Below are 21858 nucleotides of genomic sequence, written 5' to 3'. Positions count from 1 at the left end.
ATCCAGCTGGAACTGCCTGCTTGTGTGGAGTGTTGCACATGTATTAAAAAAACAAGACAGATCAACAGAGACACACAAACACTTCATAAATTATGCTGTAGATTTACATGACTTCTGTAGATGATTATTAGTTCTAGATTTGAAGTGTTTGAGTCTTTTGCAATGAGCTGACCTTGTGGATCAGAACAGAGTGTGCTGTACTTTACCTAACATTATTATTTTGTCATTGCCTGCATGTTTAACATTTACCCAGCATCCACCTTCACTTGACCCAACAAGAGATGCTAATATGGAAAGAGGTGCCAAAGATTAGTGATAAAATGTCTGTATATAACTTTGAGTTACTAATCATGGCTTGCAGACAGTGTTGTGAAGGCTTGCCATTATTGAGTGGATTTCTCAGTGTCCCTTAATCAGTAGTGGATATTTAATTCTCTGGTGTTTTGTCTTCTCAGAGCCCATGCTGAGTGTTCCAAGTCTACCTCTTCAGAGACAGACCTGAATGACAACGTCCCCTCTCACCGCACGCCCACATCCTCCACCTCCTCAGCTAAACACACCTCGCACAACGGCTTCTTCCCACAGCACCCAGCCCCTGCCTCCGCCTCTTCCATCTACGACTCGCCTCCATCACGCGGTGCCTCACTCTCAACTGACGGCGGCCTTTACCACCTGCCTCGCAGCTACTCCCAGGACACTGTGCTGCTCCCAAAGTCAGCCTCCTCCCCTCTGGCCCATCCAGACAGCGTGGACGGCTCTGAGCTCTACGTCTTCAACACACCGTCACGAAAACCCTCGATGGAGTCGCAGATGCGTAACCTTTCCATCAGTTATGATATCCCACCTACGCCTGGCGCAAACTGTACCTACCAGGTGCCCCGCACTTTGTCAGCGTCGACAGGGGTAGGAGGCACAGAGGGTGGGGGAGATGTAGTACCCCCTCCTAGACCACCCAAGCCTTCGCTCAGTTCCACCTCAGGACTCCCGCCACCCCCTGCTGAACGCTCACCTACGGACACCTATTGTGTGCCTCGCTCAGCGTCAGAGACGGACGGAAACTACTGTGTGCCTACTAGTGCTGGGAATAAGGCTTTACGCAGCAACACTATTGGCACTGTGGACAGTTCACGCCTCCGCAAAGGTTTGTGTCAGGGAGAATTGTTGTTTTTTTTTTTTCTTTTGTTTGTGTGTTTTGTTTTTTCTTTTGATGTTGTCTAAGTAGAGATCACCAATGCATTAGAAAAGTGCTTTGAAATTATAAAGTGGGCTTTACGGCCTGGAAAAACTTAAAGACTAAATTTAGTGTTTAACAGGACATACACATTCACACAGCCACTTTCCCTCTATGAAATTTTGACCTTTAAGTGCAGTGATATTTTTCATCAACCTTATACGGCTTTTGCTCAGCTTTTATGTAGGCATTCGGCACCCTTTTCACTTTCTTTTGATGGATGATAAGAGACATCACTGGAGCTCTTGGCATGTTTTCTCCCAGCTGCAAATCCTTTTTTCACCTTTACTCTTCTGTTCACAGTCCATTCAAATTGTCAGACAAAAACAGAGCGGACAGTTCTCTACAGATGTCTCTTATGGGTGATGAATAAGGAACTTGATGATGGTTTGTGCAGCAATTCATATCTATAGTCGACATGTCCTTTCCTATGTGGACAAATGCATACCTTCTTTTGCATTATATCTTTTGCTAGCTACAGTAGAGCCTTTTTTGTTTCACATATTGTATACTGTACTACACATCACTAACCTTGGGAGCATTGGTGCTGTCCTCTAAATCTGACAAACATGTGATAAATGTATTATCTATTAACATAGGGGTTTACAAGTCCCTGTAACATAACAGCAATTTCTGAGCTCTGTCATCACTTCCACTGTAATCAAGGGAAGTTTGTACTAAAATCTGAAAAGTCAGAGCCTGAGAGGATCCTCTGTGTAGACACAAGATGCCTTCTGCAGGTAACAGCTAAGTAAAATTAGAAAATAAGTAGATTTAATAATAAAATGTTACATCTATAGCATCAATCTGAAATCAATGCACAACATCCTTTGTGGAAAGGCTTAAAATAAAACCCAACTTTCTGACAAGAGGAGAGAAGCTTCTGGAGTAAGTATGGACACAACATAATATACTCTGCCATTTACTCCTCCCTCTTGTGGTGACAATTGTCATTACATAGGTATTAGTGGAAAGATAATTACTCACAAAAACCCAAGAGTGTCTGAAGTCTTTGGTGAACCAGTCTTATTCGTGCGTAACACCTGTAAAAGTGGATATCCGGGGCTCATTAGATGATGTGTTGTGTGAGTTCACGTTCAGTAGAATTGAGGCTGTTGTGGATATTTCTCCCAACATTAGACTGGGGTGAAGATAAGTTTCTGCTCTGCATCTTGATGACATATAACCAAGCCAGGGTGTCCGGAAGTGTAAGGAGTACCAAACTGAAAATACACTTTAAAGAATCACAACCTGGTTCAGGTGAATTGTTTCTATTGTGAAACAAACAGGATTTAATCTGACCCATTTGAAACTGCAAGTGTTGCTTGTCTTGGAGGCAGTTACAATATCTCAAAGAAATAATGTTTCTCACTGTAATTATTCCTCGTCATGGTCTCCCCCCACTTAGTCTTCCTCAGCTGACACTCTCATTTGCCTTACAAGCTTTTCCCTGGAACTGCTGTGGTTCTTGTGGCCGTAAGTGAAATGCATTAGCGACTGCATCAGTGCCTAATGAGAATGCAAAAAACAATAATGATGTGCTCCACGGTAGAGCCATTACATACTGTATTGCTGCCGATCTCTCTCCCACTGAATAAAAGCTCTGCAGATTCATGAAAACACATACAATATTTTAATTAGGCCTGTATTGTTTGTATTGTTAGATTATGCCATAGCTAAATAGGCATATAGCTTTGCTGTGGGAAACTATGTGTGGCACTCTTCTATTATTGATAAAATCATTAAGTGTTAAATATCTTCATAAAGCTGCAGTATATGCTTTTTGCAATCATGTATATTTGGTGATTTTATTTGTTCTTATTTTGTTGCAGATTTTGGATCCCAGGACTGCTATGACATTCCTAGATCATTCCCCTCGGAGAAAAGCTGCTCGTTTGACTTCAACGAAAGCTTCAACAGCTACTTTGTAAGTGTTGCACCAAAGTTCACCAGTTTTAAACTCAATTCTGTTGAACATTGGAGCGCTTTCAAGTCGCAGCTGACTGCTTAAAGGGTTGATTAGGTTAATTTTGTCTTCTTTTTAAAATTGTTCATTATTTTCTTATCTTCAGACAAAAGGTGTAGGACTGTGACTCCCGTCTTCCTCAGAAGTGTCATCTGACGTGTTGATGATAAATGACACGTCAGCAACATGTCAGATGACACTTCTGAGGAAGACTGGAGTCACAGTCCAAACTGTCAAGCAGGTAAAAGAAACATCTCCTACACCTTTTGTCTGAAGATAAGAAAATATTTAACAGTGCTTAAAGGGAAGATGTTTGTGTTATGACTGTGGATGTTTTGACAGTCTTGATTGGAATTGTTTATAGGGACGTAACACTTTCAAGTTACAGTACAGGCCAAAAGTTTGGACACACCTTCTCATTCAATGCGTTTTCTTTATTTTCATGACTATTTACATTGTAGATTCTCACTGAAGGCATCAAAACTATGAATGAACACATGTGGAGTTATGTACTTAACAAAAAAAGGTGAAATAACTGAAAACATGTTTTATATTCTAGTTTCTTCAGAATAGCCACCCTTTGCTCTGATTACTGCTTTGTACACTCTTGGCATTCTCTCCATGAGCTTCAAGAGGTAGTCACCTGAAATGGTTTCCACTTCACAGGTGTGCCTTATCAGGGTTAATTAGTGGAATTTCTTGCTTTATCAATGGGGTTGGGACCATCAGTTGTGTTGTGCAGAAGTCAGGTTAATACACAGCCGACAGCCCTATTGGACAACTGTTAAAATTCATATTATGGCAAGAACCAATCAGCTAACTAAAGAAAAAGCAGTGGCCATCATTACTTTAAGAAATGAAGGTCAGTCAGTCCGGAAAATTGCAAAAACTTTAAATGTGTCCCCAAGTGGAGTCGCAAAAACCATCAAGCGCTACAACGAAACTGGCACACATGAGGACCGACCCAGGAAAGGAAGACCAAGAGTCACCTCTGCTTCTGAGGATAAGTTCATTCGAGTCACCAGCCTCAGAAATCGCAAGTTAACAGCAGCTCAGATCAGAGACCAGATGAATGCCACACAGAGTTCTAGCAGCAGACCCATCTCTAGAACAGCTGTTAAGAGGAGACTGCGTGAATCAGGCCTTCATGGTCAAATAGCTGCTAGGAAACCACTGCTAAGGAGAGGCAACAAGCAGAAGAGATTTGTTTGGGCCAAGAAACACAAGGAATGGACATTAGACCAGTGGAAATCTGTGCTTTGGTCTGATGAGTCCAAATTTGAGATCTTTGTTTCCAACCGCCGTTTCTTTGTGAGACGCAGAAAAGGTGAACGGATGGATTCCACATGCCTGGTTCCCACTGTGAAGCATGGAGGAGGAGGTGTGATGGTGTGGGGGTGTTTTGCTGGTGACACTGTTGGGGATTTATTCAAAATTGAAGGCACACTGAACCAGCATGGCTACCACAGCATCCTGCAGCGACATGCCATTCCATCCGGTTTGCGTTTAGTTGGACGATCATTTATTTTTCAACAGGACAATGACCCCAAACACACCTCCAGGCTGTGTAAGGGCTATTTGACCAAGAAGGAGAGTGATGGAGTGCTGCGGCAGATGACCTGGCCTAATATTGGGCCAACACCCACCCACTACTTTTAGCATTTGTGCATAAGCTCAATATTTTATGTACATGAAATGTGCAGGCAAAATAACGGATAGTCTGGTGTGGTGGGGAAAAATTAAAAGAAATACTGAAAATATTGATTGGCTGTTGCTGGTTCTCAGGCTTCTTTTTATTTGTGCTTTTGTCAAATACAATATCCAAAACAAAAAGAGAGTCTGTTTACAGATGACTGCTCAGTGTTTAGTTTGCTGATGGGGTGTTAGCTACCAACTATTATGTAGAGATAATGTTGAACATTATTACTGCTCCTCTGTGGCCTCAGCAGCAGCCTCATACCAGTTATGCCTATCCATTGTTTGTAAATATGTATGTACGCCTTGTCACCCTCAGAAAAACAAAGGAATGATGCCAGTGGGCAGCCAGTCCACAGAAGAGGTAGACCAGAACTATGTACCCATGAGTGCCAACTCCCCGTCAAACCATCACTCAGGCAGTTTGTCGGAGCCCTTGCACGAACCAAACTATGTGCCCATGACCCCAAGCACCATGGAGTTCCCCTCCCTGGGAAAGCAGGTCCCCCCACCCGCCCACATGGGCTTTCGCTCCAGTCCCAAGACCCCTCCTCGCAGGCCAATGCTCAGTGACTGCCAGCCCCCGCCTGTGGACCGAAATCTCAAACCTGACCGCAAAGGTGAGAGGACAGTGGCTGTGTATGCACGTGTGGCTTTGACTGTGGTTCATAAATATTCTGTAGGTTTGTGAAGTTCTTGCTGCGGGGTTGATGTGTGCTGAAGTGTATTGTTGCACTTAACTTGCTTCAGTATGCTCAGATTTCACTAATGCAACAACTGACCACGCTTTGTCTCACACTCAGCTGCTATTCTCACAGTGCTGGCTCATGGTCATACAGCCATCTGCACAACATTTCACCATTTCCAACCATCTCTAAGCAGTGTCCTTCTTCATCATACTTCAGTTGCCATTATTAATGTGAAAAAATGTGTTGTCTCATTTTGTCTCCCTTGGTTTGTCTGGTGTATAAAATACCATCATCTTCTTCTGCCCCTGCCCTTGACCAACTTATTTCACCTCTTGATAAATTAGTTTAGGGCTTGCTACATCCTCTTATATCCAACACAGTAAGCTCCTTGTCAAAAGGACTTTTGTCCCGAGCTCAAGAGGCCTGTAGATCGTTTTGGAGGGGGCTGGTCCCTGTGCCATGGAGTGACCGAAGCACGGAGTGGTCACCTCCATCCCCTTTGTTCCCTTTAGCTGAATGGCGCTCTTTGATGAAAGACCTAATAGCAAGGGGAATTACAATCTGGGCAGATTGAAAGGCTCAGTAATGGGCAGAGAGAGAAAGAGAATTGAAGGATGTCAGGGAGACAGGGAGTCGTCATGTAGGCAAACCAAAAGCAAGGGCTGTTAATGTCACTGAAGAAAATAGGACATGTTATGGAGTTTAACTGTTCCCAGTGGGGGAATCCTCTCATGCATCACTTGTGGTCTTTTTCTTTTCTGTGACCTTTGAGTCAGTCATTTCCAAATTTGGCATGCGTCTACTGCAGTCATGGACTTCCATGACTAAAAGTTATAAAAAGATTTTTATTTCTCCAAATCATCCAGCTGCTATACTGAAGGCCAACTAGTTTCACGTCTTACTCATATTTCACGCAAAAAAAGCCGTAACTGGAAATCTCAAGTGCTCATGAAACATGGATGTACATCTACAAGCAGTGACTCTCCACTGTTTAAAAAATGTGTGATTGTTGTAACACGGGGAGTACTCATACCTCCTAAATTCTGTATGTTAAATAATTTGTGTTGTGCAGTGTATTGGACAAAGTTCATTCCAGAATATATAAACTGTAGTTAGGGGAGGAAAATGTAAAGCTGCCAGTAGCCAGTCAGTTATAAGCTAGTCCTCAGCACAACTGTGTTTACCAGATCCTCTTGCATTTTAAACATGTTTAAACAGCTTTTAGAAAATTTTAATTATTGCAACCAAATTTGAGGGGATATTAGTGCATTTTATATCGAGGCCTGTAGTTTTTGATCAATAATGTCCAGAATGTAAGGCGTTAAAAAGAATTGTTCTCTTATGTAGTTTTGGCCCTGTCATTTTTAGATTTCCTTCGCTATCACTTCCTCTCTCTAGTTCATTGGTGTTCATTATGTCTTTAGTTTCTGATAATGACTTTAGTTGTTCTTTTATCTCAGACATGTGTTAGGATGTTACATACCTTGACATTTTTCGGCGGAAACTTCCGCCTTCCTCAGAAGTTTTTCAGCTGATCAGCTGATAAAGACTCCTCACAACCACCACCAAGTGACACTTCTGAGGAAGGCAGAAGTTTCCGCCGAAACATGCCAAGACATCCTAACACATGTCTGAGATAAAAGAACAACTAAAGTCACTTCCTCTCTCTGTTTCATATTGTCCAGCAACCCTGATTTTATCCTTTTTTTTGTTGACATTAAATTTATCTTAAGCACTATTCATCACGTTATGTTTTTTTTGACTGTCTCCACCATATTTTTTGGTTTTATCAGGAAAGCTAAGAAATGGAAGTGTATCTAACTTCTGTTTTTGAACAGAGTGGAAATATCTGCAAACCCTCCTGATTTGCCTTCCTCTTTTGATGCCATCTTGTTGATGCATTTCAATTTTAATGTAATTGATTATTTGAAAGGTTTTACACAAATTTAGATCATTATTATAGTTTAGATCTAAACCTTATATCCACTGCTCTCGGTATAAAATTTTGGATTTAAGCAACTTGGATGTCCTTGCAGCTGTACTTTATTTTAGAACCAGTATTTAGCACAGATAGCTCTTTTAATTTTTACTTTGGATGATATTCTTTTCTTTCTCTACCATGAGCCATGCAAAATTCCTCTACACTGTGGACTAATTCAACTCACTACCAGCTATGTTCATCTTCTGAGCGCTTCTCTCTCTGCTTTGGTTGTGAAGGCTTTGCATCTGGCATCTGTGGTCAAGGCCAGCCAGCGGCTTTTGCTTAATTAACACCATGATATGTGATTCCGCTGAAATTAATTATCTTAATTTGATATTCCGGCACATTTAGGTTTTTGGTCTTGTCAGCACTGCAGAAAAATGTTGTGATCAGTGTGTTAATGCAAAAGAAGCTACAGTGTGTGTCTCGTCAGTAGGCGACTGCAGATTTGTATGTCCTCTCCTCATCATGACATGATTCCTCAGTGTACTCTCAGTGCTCATACACAGCTCGTCGTGCATGCACAGCTGTGATGTCAGTCTTTGTGTGGGAAGCCGTGGTGCATGGAGTGAGGTGCATGTTGGGCAATATGGGTCTGCTGTTGTCATGACAATCATCCTCTTGATAACTGTGCTGCACAAAAAGGTGATTGGGTGTACGTGAGGGTGTAGTTTTGTTGTTCAAGCAAAGTCTCGTCTTTCGCTTTGCATGGCAGCGCAGTTGTTACAGTAGGGCTAAACTGTTGTGATCACCAAATAAATTTTGTAATGAGCAAAGTCTTCTTTCACCAATCAGGTCAGAGTCCTAAAATAATAAGAGCAAAAGGTGTCGGTTTAGAGCGAACTGACTCTCAAACCGTAGGTGAATTCCCGAGGGGACGACGCAAGGGTAGGTACTCCACACTGAACTGCCATTGTGTATGTGAAAACTTTGCATTCTTTGACCTGTCCAAACTTCATCTCGACTCTTTGCATGTTCTGGGACTCCTCTTGTTACTCCATAGCTACCCAAATAGGTTTAAGAATATAGCATTGTGTCAGAGCTGTTGCATTAATCCAGTCCAATTATTTTAAATCCCAGCAGGAGGGTGATGAGTGTGCACTTTATGCACAATGAATTGCACCGTATTCAGTTTTGGAGTCGCAACATGCCTCAAAGAATAATTACTACCACCTTACCTAAATATCCCCTCACTCTGATATGACTACTCACTAACATTTCTCTTTCCAGACATTTCTCTTTGTGTTGTTGTCTAACACATCTTGCATCCAAAACACACATTCAGATGTAGCAGCCACAACAGAATTACTGTCAGACAGACACTCACTCGGCTCTGGAAAGAAGTAGATACCTCTTCAGGAGGAAATTGAACAATGATATCATCTAATGAAAGAGAGACTCACACAGATGATCTCTCCTGCTTGTGTGCAAACTAGCAGTGGCTACCTTCTTTAGATTACAATGTTTTAGTCCAACGGTGACATTATTAGGCTCTGATAACATGTAAGCTGTTACATTGCACAGAGTTTCTCACTGTACAAAAGGCCCATTGTTCTCAGTTTGTATTTATTGGTTTAAACTATGTTTCACACATTTTTTTCCCTCACACATCCAAAAGTTGTTGTTTTCTTGCTACAAAAGTCTCACCACAGTTTGCAGCAGACATGAACAGCTTGTGATGAGGACATACAAGACGCTGAAGGGATAAATGAGAAGAAAAACGCTGCTATTAATTTATAAAGCAATAACTACTGAAACTAAAGAGAGTTGCACTACAAATGGCCCAGATTTTTGTATTTCTGCTAGTTTTTCTCATCTATTTTTCAGCTGTTTGTAATCATTCTAAACACATTTTTTTTCTAAATAAAAGCTTGTTTACATCTATATTCATTATGCATCATTTATTCTAGTCTTGATCTGCAGTAGAAATGATTTCGAACTCTTACAGTGTTATATTATGAACACCTAGGTCGTTATACATTATATGCAACTTTTCTGCCATTAACGTTTGTCAGCCTCACATACATGTCGCTAAAGTGTGCGTCTTGAGCAGCGACTGACTGGTGTGTGTACCTTGCTTCAGGAAGACCCGCTCCACTGGAGATAAAACCACTGCCAGAATGGGAAGAGCCTTGTACGCCTGTCCGCTCGCCTGTCACACGGTCATTCGCTCGGGAGTAAGTATCTAAAATGATCTGCAGCATTTTTTTTGTAGTTCTGCATTTTGCTAACAGCTAAGGGCATGTTCACACCACTCTGCTGCCCTGTAAGCATTTATTTAATTGATTAAGTAATTTTTTTTTAGAGCCAATTGTTATCGGGAGGAGTGGAGTGCTTTTTAGAGTTGAGAAAAATTTTACTTTTTAGAGAGACAATAAAAATAAATTGCTGCACTTCATCTCCAGGTTACCAAAGCAGCTGCTGTTGCGTTTCTTTTTTGTAGTGACAATATTATTTGGTGTGAACATTCCCTTTTTTGTAGTGGTTACACTTAACTAAAGAAGTAGGCACTAACACTTCATGCATTACTGTAGTCACTTTGTGACCAAAGTAGCACTGCTCATACAAACTGGTCTGGGATATGCCTCAGAGCTACATGATACTTAATGCAGTCTGTTGTCTTATCTGGGATGAGGTCTATTTCTGTGCTTTGTGCTGCAGGGACTCTTCTGGCTGCAGTGGTTTTTTAGCTGTGATGTCTGTATTGTATGTTGTGCTCACCAGAGACTGTGTTTGTCTGGAAGTCGGTGTGTAAACATTGTGCATGCTGCTCAGTCTCTCTAGGTTTCCAATGCCAACAAGACCCCCGTCAGTGCATAGTACGGCCTCCAGCACTGACTCCGAGGACTGTGATGAGAATTATGTAGCCATGGTCTCTAGTATGTCCACAGATGAACCAGTATGTAACACACAACTATCCTCTGATTTAAGAAGTTGCATGATTTTTTTTTATATTCTCAAATCACAGATAATCACAGCAAGAAAAAATCTAAATGTTTATTTTGATTTTTATTGTGATATGTGTTTGTTGAAACTATTTTTACATCATTTACATACGAACAACAACAGTTTTCACAACAGATGCACCATAAATACAGTGGAGTTTTTGTGGGGCAGACAAAGTTTCACCATGCAACCTAGAATTTCAGGCTGTAATTGTTGTACAGAAGGTATTAGAAATACCCTTTTCCAGTTCTCGCTCCTCTCCCTAAGGCATACATTAGTGTGGACAAATTACTGGTTGCTGCAGACGGACTCCTCACCACTTCAACTCTTTCTTTGCAGTTTCCTCTCGTTCTGCCGCTCTGCTTTCTTTATTCTCTATTTTTGTTCTTTTGCTTTCCAGGTAGTGTGTTCTTAAAAAAAATACTTGTTTTGTTAAATCAGTACCCTCACTGTAGCTCAAAAGATCCCTTTTTGTTATTTGGGCATTGGTTGAAGTGGAATCAAAATCAAGTGTCTTTTAGTCATTCAGTGGTGCCTGCGGAAACAGACACACTTGGCTGATGTATCCAGAATAATATTGGCTACATCAACCGCACACCGATGGGATAACATTTCTGTCATCGGGGATTCTTTCTCTTACAGTCTGGGTATTAGATGTATCATTTTCCTATTTTTCTTGCTGTAACAATTTAACTTTTTCCAGCGTTTGCTTTTATATTGTCTGCTGACTTCCTGTTCTTTTATCACTCATTTCTTTCTCCCTAGCTTATCATTTCTTTGGCTTCACCAGACTCTGGCTTCATCCATTTTCTTTTTTCCTGCATTTTGTTCTTGACCATCTGCCGTTTCTCTTTTTTTATTCCCTTTGTCACTGCTTCCTTTTCTCTCTGTGTAGAGAGGAGTCCTTCTACTGCACAGTCCCCATCACCCCTGTAAAGAGGGAGGTGGAGGAACTTGACACCATAGAGGAGGTGAGCAGGGTTGTCAGGTTAGACATGCATGGCCTGCCCTGTCAGAACACCAGAGGTTACCAGTTCCAGGTGTTGTTAAATCAGAAATCCAGCAAGTATATAGTGCATACTTTGCTGTGCTTTTATCACTCCCAGCTAGAAACTGTGGTTTGATACACAGTCTGCAGTGATTTCTAGATGTTACATACCATCACTTTCCTTACTATTAGAATGTCCTAGTTTTGTCATCATCCTAGTTTTAATAACTCCACCCCACTTGTAGTTAGAAATTAACACTACCTGTAGGTTCTACATGAACTGTAGTGTTGTCACAATACCAGAATTTTGTTTTCATCTCTATCTTAAATCTGATAAAATATGGAAAGCATCATAAACTAAGCATTAACATAAACTCTGCAATCAGAACCAGTGCAAAAACCTTCTCAGAATTCAAATTAAAATATGTTAAATTCTGAGTTGCTTTGTAAAGTTATGTGTTTTTCATTGGACAGCTTTGAAGCAACTGGAGTTTTGGCATGTTGGTTGGGTGCCCATTTTTGTTGGCCGTATCAGCAAAATGATGCATCCAATGCTTCAGCGAACAAACTCTGCCAGTCTGGTGCCTGTTAGATGGGACCAGCTAGATGAAAAGATGTTCACTGATTAAACAAATCTATTCTTATAATAAAGCGATGATCTGTTTCATCTAAGTAATTCTGTCACTCACTACTTGCTCCAGTTTTGACAACTAGTTTACACGGACTGTGATTTGTTGACTACCTTACCCAGGAATGTTAGGTTTTCTCTATTGCAGTGCTATTTTTAATCCTTTAAATGTGAGTCCACAAACCCATCTGCACCTGTATGCGCACCCTCTGAAGTTGGGGTTGAATTATTTGCGAAAGTACAAACTTTTTAGGAAATCAAATCTCCTGCAATTGTAGCAAACAAATGTTGGTTATTGTGACAGTACTAGATTGTATTAAGATGTGAGCTTTGTTTGACTGACACTGTCTCAGTCAGTGCTCCTCTTCTGTCAATAAAAGTATCCTCTCCTGGCTTATGTAGAACATGAAGCTTGGTGCCCCCATGACCGCGGATGGTGGGAGCAGCCCGATGGTGAAGCCGAAGGGAGACAAACAGGTGGAGTACCTGGATTTGGATCTTGACCCCGGCAAGTCTACCCCACCTCGGAAGGTAGGAATTTATTAGCCCTCACATTCTGAGCCATGTGTTCACAAGTCACTTTGAAGAAACTCGCAAGCCCTGTTCAGACCAAAGATTCACGACGAGAGGAGTTGAAACTTGTAACTACTTGCAGAACACCGGTCTGCAGCGATCTGAAACCTGCCAGTTTACACCAATACGACTGGACAAGACAGTGTATCATCTCTTAAGCAATATTTCTCTGTTCTAACTCCCAGTTTTTCAGGCTTTTTTGTAGCTGGATATAATTTGTAGCATCTTAAAATATGAATGAGGATAGTGATAGTGGGATAACTTCCAGTAGTGATCTGGGCTTCAGATGACAGTTTAAATAACCAACCAGTGCTTGTTTTAACAGTTCTGTTCTTATTTGAGTACATTTTAAGGGTTGTGTCTCAAAGACACAGCTGTTCTTGAAATTTATGAAATGATCCTCTCTTTCCTCCTTCCCAAACTCTGCCATTTTGACCAGTTGACAGTTTGTTACTGACTCGACCAGCTTATTCACTACAAGTTGGTTGTCTGTTAAAGAAGCGGCATGCCTTAGGTTCTAAAACCAGCCCCTGGTGACTTGACGAGGAGTTGCAGGCTTGAGTTGAGCTGAGACAGGACAGATCACAGTACTGCAACTTTTCTGTGCAACATTCTAAAACAGTTTCGGCTTGTCATGAATCTTTGGTCTGAATTTGGTTTAAAGGCCATTGCACATTCAGAAAATGTTCATTTACGTTTTTGGACCAGTTTGTTTTTTCCTGCTTTTTTTGCATCTGTCAAAAGCCTTTTAAAAGTCGTTGGAGCAAAAAGCAGTGAAGGAAGTGTGGTATAACCTGCGGGACACATACAACCGCAAAAAGAAACGGGAAGAAATATATACAAGCTATATCCTTCTTGAAATTTTAGACAAGAGATGGTAATGTTAGCCTATCCACCAATACACAACAGCATTGATAATACAATTTAATAGCAGCACAGTACCATTTCATAACTCTGGTAGCCCCGGTGCCAAATGCAGGACCCCGGCAGAGAGTGGTGACAGTCTAGAGAGGTGAGCGGAGAGAAGCAAGGGAGCAAAAGTGTCTTTAGATTTGTGATTTTGCAAGAAATAGAACAATAAAATGCATCAGACTCAAGTGTGCAAGGTTTCTGTGCATAACACTCTTTATCAGGTGACAAGGTATTTTAAAAAACATGCGAAAAATATGGACTTGGTGTGCTAAAGCCTTAAGACAGACCTTTGTGTGTTTTTGTTCTTCAGATGAAAAGCAATGGAACTGGCATGGCAGCATCAGATGAGCGTGTTGACTACGTGGTTGTGGACCAGCAACGGACACAGGCCCTCAAGAGCACCCGGGAGGCCTGGAACGATGGCCGCCAATCCACAGAGACAGACACCCCTTCCAAGGGACCCAAGTGACCATGTTGTCCCAACTGCCAACCCACCCTCCAAACCCCCAGACCGTTGGGCCTTTTACGCTTGTGTAGGCTCTGGTTTGTGCTTTGGGATGGTCCAGCTGTCACGTTCCACCTCAGCAAGATCCTTCATGTGTAGGGGCCAGTGGAGCTTCATAGCCACTCAACGGTGTTTAGTTTACACTGCTGTCAGGCCTAGGACAGCACTGTGTGTACAGTTGTAGGAAGGGATGTGAGCCAGGAATAAGCTGTATGCAGTATGAAAGCAGGTGGAATGACTGGACTTGTCTACGGGGTTTGACTTAAGCAGACTCATGAACTTTGAACATTCACTGCCTCCTATATTGGGTTAGTTGTTTTTTTTTTTTTTTTTGTTCTGTTGTTCACCTTTCAATGGCTGGTGGCCTGATCCACAGTTAACATTTCCTTAAATTATAATGCTGTTTGATGTTGTTTTGGAGTGTAAGTGAAATCACTTGATAACATGATCACAGTACTTTATCAATGCAACACTCTACGCCTTAGGATAGCTGGTTAACAGTGTTGATTTTTCAGTTTCTCCCGTTCAAGTGGAGTGAAGTTTCCATGGGCACTGGTCCCAGGTCAGTTTTACAACGTCTTCACTAAGATAGTTTGGATGGCTGAAACTGACCCCGATCTCTGTATAAGGCAAACTTCAAACCTGATCCCCAGAATAACCCAGTGCGAAAGAATTTCATAGTTTTATTACTTTTGACTTTCAATGCAACGGCAGTTGAACTCGTTCATTTTACATGTAACCAAGTGCTCAATTTAAGCTTTGGATTCACTCAAGGTTTAATCCACTGAACATGATTTGATTTCCATTTACTTTGTACATGGAGATGCTTCAATCTGTTATAATGGAAGTGCAAAGACTGTACAAAAGTGTTATGTATATAAACAGGAAAAGTGTCTTTTATTTGTGTGGAATATCCAGTGTGTTTGACTCGAAGGTATGTGGATTCTGCAGGGTAGAATCCTGTGCCTGTCTTAGGTGGTATCAGGACTTGTGATTAATGAATGAATTACTGTGAGTTTTTAAAAAGAACGTGACAGGTTTTCTATAAGTTATGCAAAGGTATCAAACTTAGGCTAGAGAGAGAGAAAATCAGGTACTAATAATACAACTATCCATTTCTAATTTATTTCTCAAGTTATTTCATCAGGTGGATGTCCTGTCCACTTTTAGCTCAGTATTCTTGATTCATATGGAGGAACATTTGCTCTAGTCTGTTAAAATGCTTAGTTTGACAAGCGCCGGTCAATTAGTTTCACAAGTTCATTGATATTCCTCATTTCTCTCTCGTCGTAGGTTTAATTTATTTCAAATTGAACTGGCATACAGTTTTGGGAAATTGACTGCCTCATGTAGTCAACTTGATACATCTTTAATAGACGGTGAAAAAGTCGTTATGTCTGCATAAATCTGTGCTTTACTAACCTGTGAACTCTCACTCAGAAGTCCCGAGCATGTGCTACCACGAGATAAAATCATTGCTGTACATATTTTTGCCATCAATTAGATTAACATGTATCATTTGAAAAATGTGCCTACTAAGTCATCTTCATTCTACTTCACTCTTTCCTTATTGCAGTCTCTTTGTGATACGGACTGCAGAGCTGATGATGCTTTATCTTTTTTAATGAATCTCGACAGAAAATGTAAATTTTAAAAGTGGACTAAATAAAATCCAACCTCTTATGCATGTGTTGTCTTTCTTCTTTCCATTGTGATGTCTTTCCATTATGATTAGGAAATCAAAGTGGGAAACAGAAGGTAAAGAAACAGAGTAGAAGGTAAAAAAAAAAATCCAGTGTAAAATGTGCATGGTGGTTTTTTTTTTGTTTGTTTGTTTTTTCTTTTCAATCAAATTCAGATTAGAAAATTGATGCCATTCCACATACTCTCAGATTTGCACGTCTTTAATTCCTAGATCTCTGTCACTTTACTGTCAAAGTTATAATTTACAACTGAATTATGGATAATCAAGAAAATTGTCCAGACATGCAGAGCAATTTGATCTTGCCATCAGAATAGTAATGGATCAAACAAGCCATGTCCATGTCTTCAATTGAACATGTACCAAGCTTGTCTTTTGGTTTCCCATATGACGTATAGTAAGTAATTAATGACCTATTGCTCAAGGCAAGACAAATGAAATAATGATTAAAATATAACATTAAGGAAGATGAAATCAATATAGGTGTAAACATAATTCAGTTAGATGTAGTATTTACTGTATATGTATTATTAAGATGATTATTATTAAGACAAGGCAAGGTGGTAAGCAAAGTTTTTATGTCACTTCCGGTCGCCATGTTTATTTGACAAGCTTAGTCGTAGGAAATAAAAAGTAGTAATTTCTGGAGTGTGTCTAAACTCTTTAAAGCTTATTTACAGTATGTGGAAAGGGGATTTATTTTTGTTCCACTTGTGTAGAAGAATCCGGAAATGTCTTCAGAACAATAGTAAGTTTTATCTATACATATTTGGTCTGTAACGTTAGCATTAGCTAATGCAATAATTGTGGACAAATGTCTTTGAGGTGCCGAGCATTAGCTTAGCTAGCATTAGCTTAACTCACTCCCCGACTCAAAGTTAGTCAAAGTAAATAAATAAGTCTCACATGTAAAACATGAGAGACACAAAGTGAACTTCTGTCATAATAGTCTTGTTTTGATATTGACAGTTAGGTTATTAAAATAAAAGGCTAACGTTAAAGCTAAATAGCTAGCTAACGTTAACTTTAATGGAAAGCGGTGACGCAGCAAGGCTGAAGTTCATTGACTTTGGGAGTAACGTTAGCCGTCCTAGTAATGTCATTGTGACTAAAATCAAATGAACTCAAAGGTTAACTTTTTGTATTACAAATGACTTATTTATTTACAAATTTAGCAAGACAGTACATATTACGTGACATATTCCGACCCTTCAATTAGTGTATTTATTTATTTTATTGATGTGGATCCCCATAAATCACTACCAAGGTAGCAACTACATTTCCTGGGGTCCACACAAGCAAACAATCCGTCATAGTGTGAAACAAATATATAATTAAATATCCAAGGCAAAAAGAAACAGAATACAGCAAGACATCAGGAAAACTACAAAACAATAATCAAAAACAAACAACACTAAATGAAAACAAACAAAACCAGTAGATTAACCACAATAAAATTACTAATGGCACTAATTACAACGATGACAACAAGTATCCTCACTGTACCGAAATTACATAATAAATAAATAAATAAATAAATAAATAAGAATAGTGATTTTACAGCTCAAAGGTAATTGTAGTACTACCAAAAATAGCAAAACCTTTATTCAGAGCAGATATTTTGACTTGTCATTGAAAGAAAAGCACAGGTGTATTTAATAACATTAATGATGGCTTCATTCCATTTAGAGGAGGTCCTGGCATTGTGCATGCTCGTTTACTGGAATATCCTACTGGGACACTTAATGGAGCTGTACCATCATTATTTTGATCAATTTCACCTGTGTTTTTCCAGCTATGACAACTCAGATATCTGCTGTGAAAAAGGTCTATTCTAAGGTATATTTTTTTTTATAGGAAGTCAGAGACCTGTCCTAAATCCCACCTTAGTGAAACGTAAAATATGATATGTGGAAAGTTGAGCTTGTAGGATCATTTTTCACTTTGGAAACAGCAGCTCCATCCACTGAGGAATAAGATGTGGTTGAAAGCCCAAGAAACATAAATTATGGTGGACCTTGTGTAAAGATTTTTTTGTCAAAATATCTGAAAAGTTGTGTTTGTAGTAAACTTTGCAGATGTAGCAGTGTTTTTTTTTGTTTGTTGAAGTTTTAAAGGGGCTATCTTACTGCTGTAGTTTCCATACAAGGTGTGTTGTAATTTATTTTCACCCTTGGCTTCACTATTCCTAGTCATTGCTACAGTTTTCACTGTGGAGTTTTATGCAGCCCATTGTCTTGCGAGAGATACCCTCTAAATAAAATCTTGCCAAGTGTCCAAAGGCCAGAATAGCAATTTACATCATGGGTCACCTTGGACAGGAACCAAAATCCCTGTAATTTCCTATTTTTAGTTTTATTCAGCTAACCACTAGATGGAGCTGTTGTTTGAAGAACTGTATGGCTCTCCTTTGCCTGTGCTTTCCCTTTGCCCACACCCCTCTCAGTGCAGTCACTTCTCTTGACATCCTCTTGTCTGAGGCTCTGCAGTGCTGTGGCAGCCTAAATTACATTTACAATTTGTTCTCCATGAACTTCACAGGCCAAGGTGCTGTTCTCCTGGGCTACTGCAATGAGGCCATGGACCACAGATGCCCCTGTAATCCATGAGACTGTTATTTAGGTGTTTTTTTTTTAATAACTCAAGTGTCCATATGTGTTTTTTTCAATATAGACTTTACAGTGAGCACATTCACTAGTGTTTGCCTGTTATGCTGTATCTAATGCCATGCTCCTTCCACTGGAAAGATGCTTTATACAGTGTCCTCAGGGAGCCACCACAAGGGTGATTTGGGGTTAAACAATTGTATTACCATCTCATGTACGCTCAGTTTATTTTTACAGCAACTACTAATTTTGTGTCCTAAAAATCTACATTTCTACTCACATTTTTACAAATCTGTGTGGCAGTTCTTCATATAAATGCAATGTTTATTCACAAAAGACGAGCCACGAGCGATTATTCTGTGACGCAGTGGTTCCCATAGTGTGATCCAGAGATTCATGAGTGGATTTTAGTTTTTCTCTTGGTTGCGAGACAAATGGGGTGAGCACAGCTGTAATAAAAATAGTTACCTAAGTCAACTCTAGTAATGTTATAATAGATAAAAAAACATAATCTGATTGGGGATGCCATAAATACCTCTTTGGTAAGGGCATAAAAGTGTCCAAGAATCCGTGCAGGTGGGCATGAGTGTGCATGTTTGCACAGTTTGTAGTTTTATCTGTACAAGGTCCGTCCCATCTTAAATGGGAACTAATGTTTTTTTTTCCCCTTTAACCTTGATACTGGTGATGTACTTTTTTCATCTACTTAATAAACTATGAAACAGGACTGACGTGTAACTCTGTCAGCTAGCTCATTATCATAGATTTATGGATTCAGTTCAGCCCTCTGGTTTACTAAATGCAGCATATGGGCTGACTAGCTTCATAGTCACATTTAATCCCATAAATGTCGTACTCCACATCATGAGATATACTCCATCCCACATAAGTCTGTCTTTCATTGCACAGGCTGCTTGTAACCTTTAATCTCTTTGTAAATAACCTTATTAAAGCTCATATTGGCATATAATTAGAACTGCTACTATGACATACTGCAGATTGTTAAGTCTTGCCATCAGGTGGCTTCATGCTTTGTTCAAATGGAATTTTTAAAACGCTCATGTTCCTGTCAGATGTGGCTGATGGGATGGCGGGTTAACATATGGCAGCTGACAGGTTTTTACTCATTTTCTTTTTAAACTGCTACTTTTCAGTGCTCATGTGAGCGGCTGGTTTGCATGCTTGATGTGTGAAAACTAGATTACTGGCAATGTCATCATCTACGGCTGTGCCAGGGTTATTTTCATGTCACGCTTGACCATGGGGACCTGAAGAACATAACCCCCATCTGTGGACGTGTTTTCAAGACTGCTTATAGACCTTTTCAAACTTGACAACATAAACATTGTTAATGGATCCCTTTGTATTTCCTGTTTGTTTATGCAATAGCAGACAGGATGTAAACAGTGAGCTGTTGCCCTACCAACAAAATAGCAATGAAAGGGTCTATATAGCATTATACTGTTTTACTTTTTTTTTCAGCTATACTTTTACCACTTTCCCAGCTCCCTTTTCTCCTCCTTAAACATCTTTCTCAGCAGCATTATGAGTGATAGAAATGGAAATCATGACCCACACATCCAAACCCATAGTGAGGTTATGGCCGTATTCGCAAGAAACATATGCTGCATATAAAAGGAAGCCAACTCAGCCTTTGTATAGATCTTATGAAGCATATGCTGACGCTTTACAACACATGAAACATTTTATCCTTCGTTCAGTTAAAAGCTTTAAGCTGTTGGCAGAAAAGCATCCTAATCACTATTTGTGTGTCGTAACGAGGCGATGCGAAGTTAAAGCGCAACTTGAGCCTGTTCTGTTTGTTTACACGTGTGCCTCTACCCACACAGTCGTAGCTGTGTAGTGGTGCAGCCTGGGGAGCCTCTATGCAGTATCTTTGGCAGTGTGTGAGTAATGGAGCAGGGAGAGAGTCTCTGGCTTCTTAGCAGGGCTAGCAGAATAATTATGAGGCGAGCTGAGAGGCTGTTCCCGGGCAGCAGGGAGCTTGTGAGCTTTAGTGGGCCCAGCCTGTCCTCTTGGACCTTTGCCTGCACTGATGGGAGCAGACTGTAAGGTGGCCTGGGGTGCTGTGTTTTGGGTCCAGTTAGGTACACACATGCTTAGGGACAACTGTGGTGTGTGGGAACGACATAAGAAGCCACGTGTGCAATTTTCCAACTAATTTGAGGAATTGTGTAGTCGATGCTCCATATCTTATATGGGTGGTGATTTATATAAGAAATGGCAATGTGCTCTTGTCAACAAAATCCTGCTAACAACATGCCTGGTTAATTAACATCATTAGTATGAGTGAAAAGTCAGCACTATAGACTTCAGTAAATTATGCAGATGTGTGTCACATTAATGGGGAACACACCACAAGTGTTAAAAATGAACATTCCTCTAGAGACCCATTTGCCCTGGAAGGCATCATTGGGCTCACAGAGCAGTTAATTGATGGGGTAGTGGCAGCTTCATGTGTCCCCTGCTGGTTGCACTGCAACTGGAGCACAGCTGATACCAATATCGATATTTTACAGTTTAACAAACGTGATAATGGTTGATTAAATAATATTGATTTTATCACATAACAACAAACACATTATAATAAAATTAGTGGTTAAAGATTTGAAACAAAGATATTTGTAAAAAAGGAGATATTTTTCCTTAATGACCTCAAGAACAAATCAGAGGAATTCCTTCAACTTGGCACAAAGTCTTCTTGGACTCAACCATTAAGTGATTAGAACTTGGTGGTCAGAGGTCACTGTGACCTTACAAAACATGATTTTGCCCATAACTCAAAAATGCATGCTCCAATAATGACAAGATATCACACAAATGTCTAATTAGATAAAATTATAAAATGATGACATTTATATCCCAAAGTTCTGTTCTGCAGAAGCACTTTTCTGGCTGTTAATCAGCACCATAACTCAGGAACAGAAGGGGAGGTATTAGTCAGATATTGAATTGGTGACAGTATGATGTGCATAGATTTGGGAAATATGTCTCATGATATACAGTCTCTGGAAGTGTATGAATTAACTTTTTCTCCCCATGGTTTAGTGTTTAAATATACCCAAACTGCAATAAATCATAATATAAAATTGCAGTACTTAGAAATTGCAATACATTTTCAACTGGCACCCGGTAGTATCAAATTGTGAGATAATCATATTGCCCCAGCCCTAGTGGCAACTATACCTTACATGTGCATAATTATTGGCTTTTCAAGAACTGATGCAGGCCAGGTGTTGCTTTAATAATGTTGCTTTTTACATAACAGTGTATTTTAGTGGTATTGTATGTTGTACAAAATATAGGTCTATTAGCACCTGGTTGTCTCAAGGTGTGCAGTGTCGTAACAAAATGAGATCACCTCACCCCCCACAAGACTAAAGACCATGTAGCTGTTGCTGTAACTGTCATCCTG

General features: G+C 40.1%; 1 protein-coding gene across 8 annotated transcripts in view; it reads left to right on the top strand.

Moving 5' to 3' along the window:
- Positions 1 to 15801, top strand: part of gab1 (GRB2-associated binding protein 1) — a 65114-nt gene extending 49313 nt beyond the window's left edge. For 5 of the 8 annotated variants that reach the window (XM_049567231.1, XM_049567222.1, XM_049567271.1 and 2 more), the window contains 8 exons: positions 456 to 1141; positions 3064 to 3158; positions 5212 to 5512; positions 8358 to 8450; positions 9646 to 9739; positions 10338 to 10461; positions 12527 to 12655; positions 13920 to 15801. In XM_049567231.1, the coding sequence (XP_049423188.1) occupies positions 456 to 1141; positions 3064 to 3158; positions 5212 to 5512; positions 8358 to 8450; positions 9646 to 9739; positions 10338 to 10461; positions 12527 to 12655; positions 13920 to 14078 (1681 nt within the window). In that variant the 3' untranslated portion in view covers positions 14079 to 15801. Of the gene's footprint in view, positions 1 to 455; positions 1142 to 3063; positions 3159 to 5211; positions 5513 to 8357; positions 8451 to 9645; positions 9740 to 10337; positions 10462 to 11403; positions 11480 to 12526; positions 12656 to 13919 lie in introns of all 8 variants that reach the window. The other 3 variants (XM_049567240.1, XM_049567261.1, XM_049567250.1) reach the window with 3 other exon arrangements.
- The last annotated feature ends 6057 nt before the right edge of the window (positions 15802 to 21858 follow it).

The sequence above is a fragment of the Epinephelus fuscoguttatus genome, linkage group LG3 (assembly GCF_011397635.1).
Source record: "Epinephelus fuscoguttatus linkage group LG3, E.fuscoguttatus.final_Chr_v1".
NCBI lineage: Eukaryota > Metazoa > Chordata > Actinopteri > Perciformes > Serranidae > Epinephelus > Epinephelus fuscoguttatus.
Note: the sequence above shows the minus strand (reverse complement) of the source record. Positions and strands in the feature narration are given on the sequence as shown.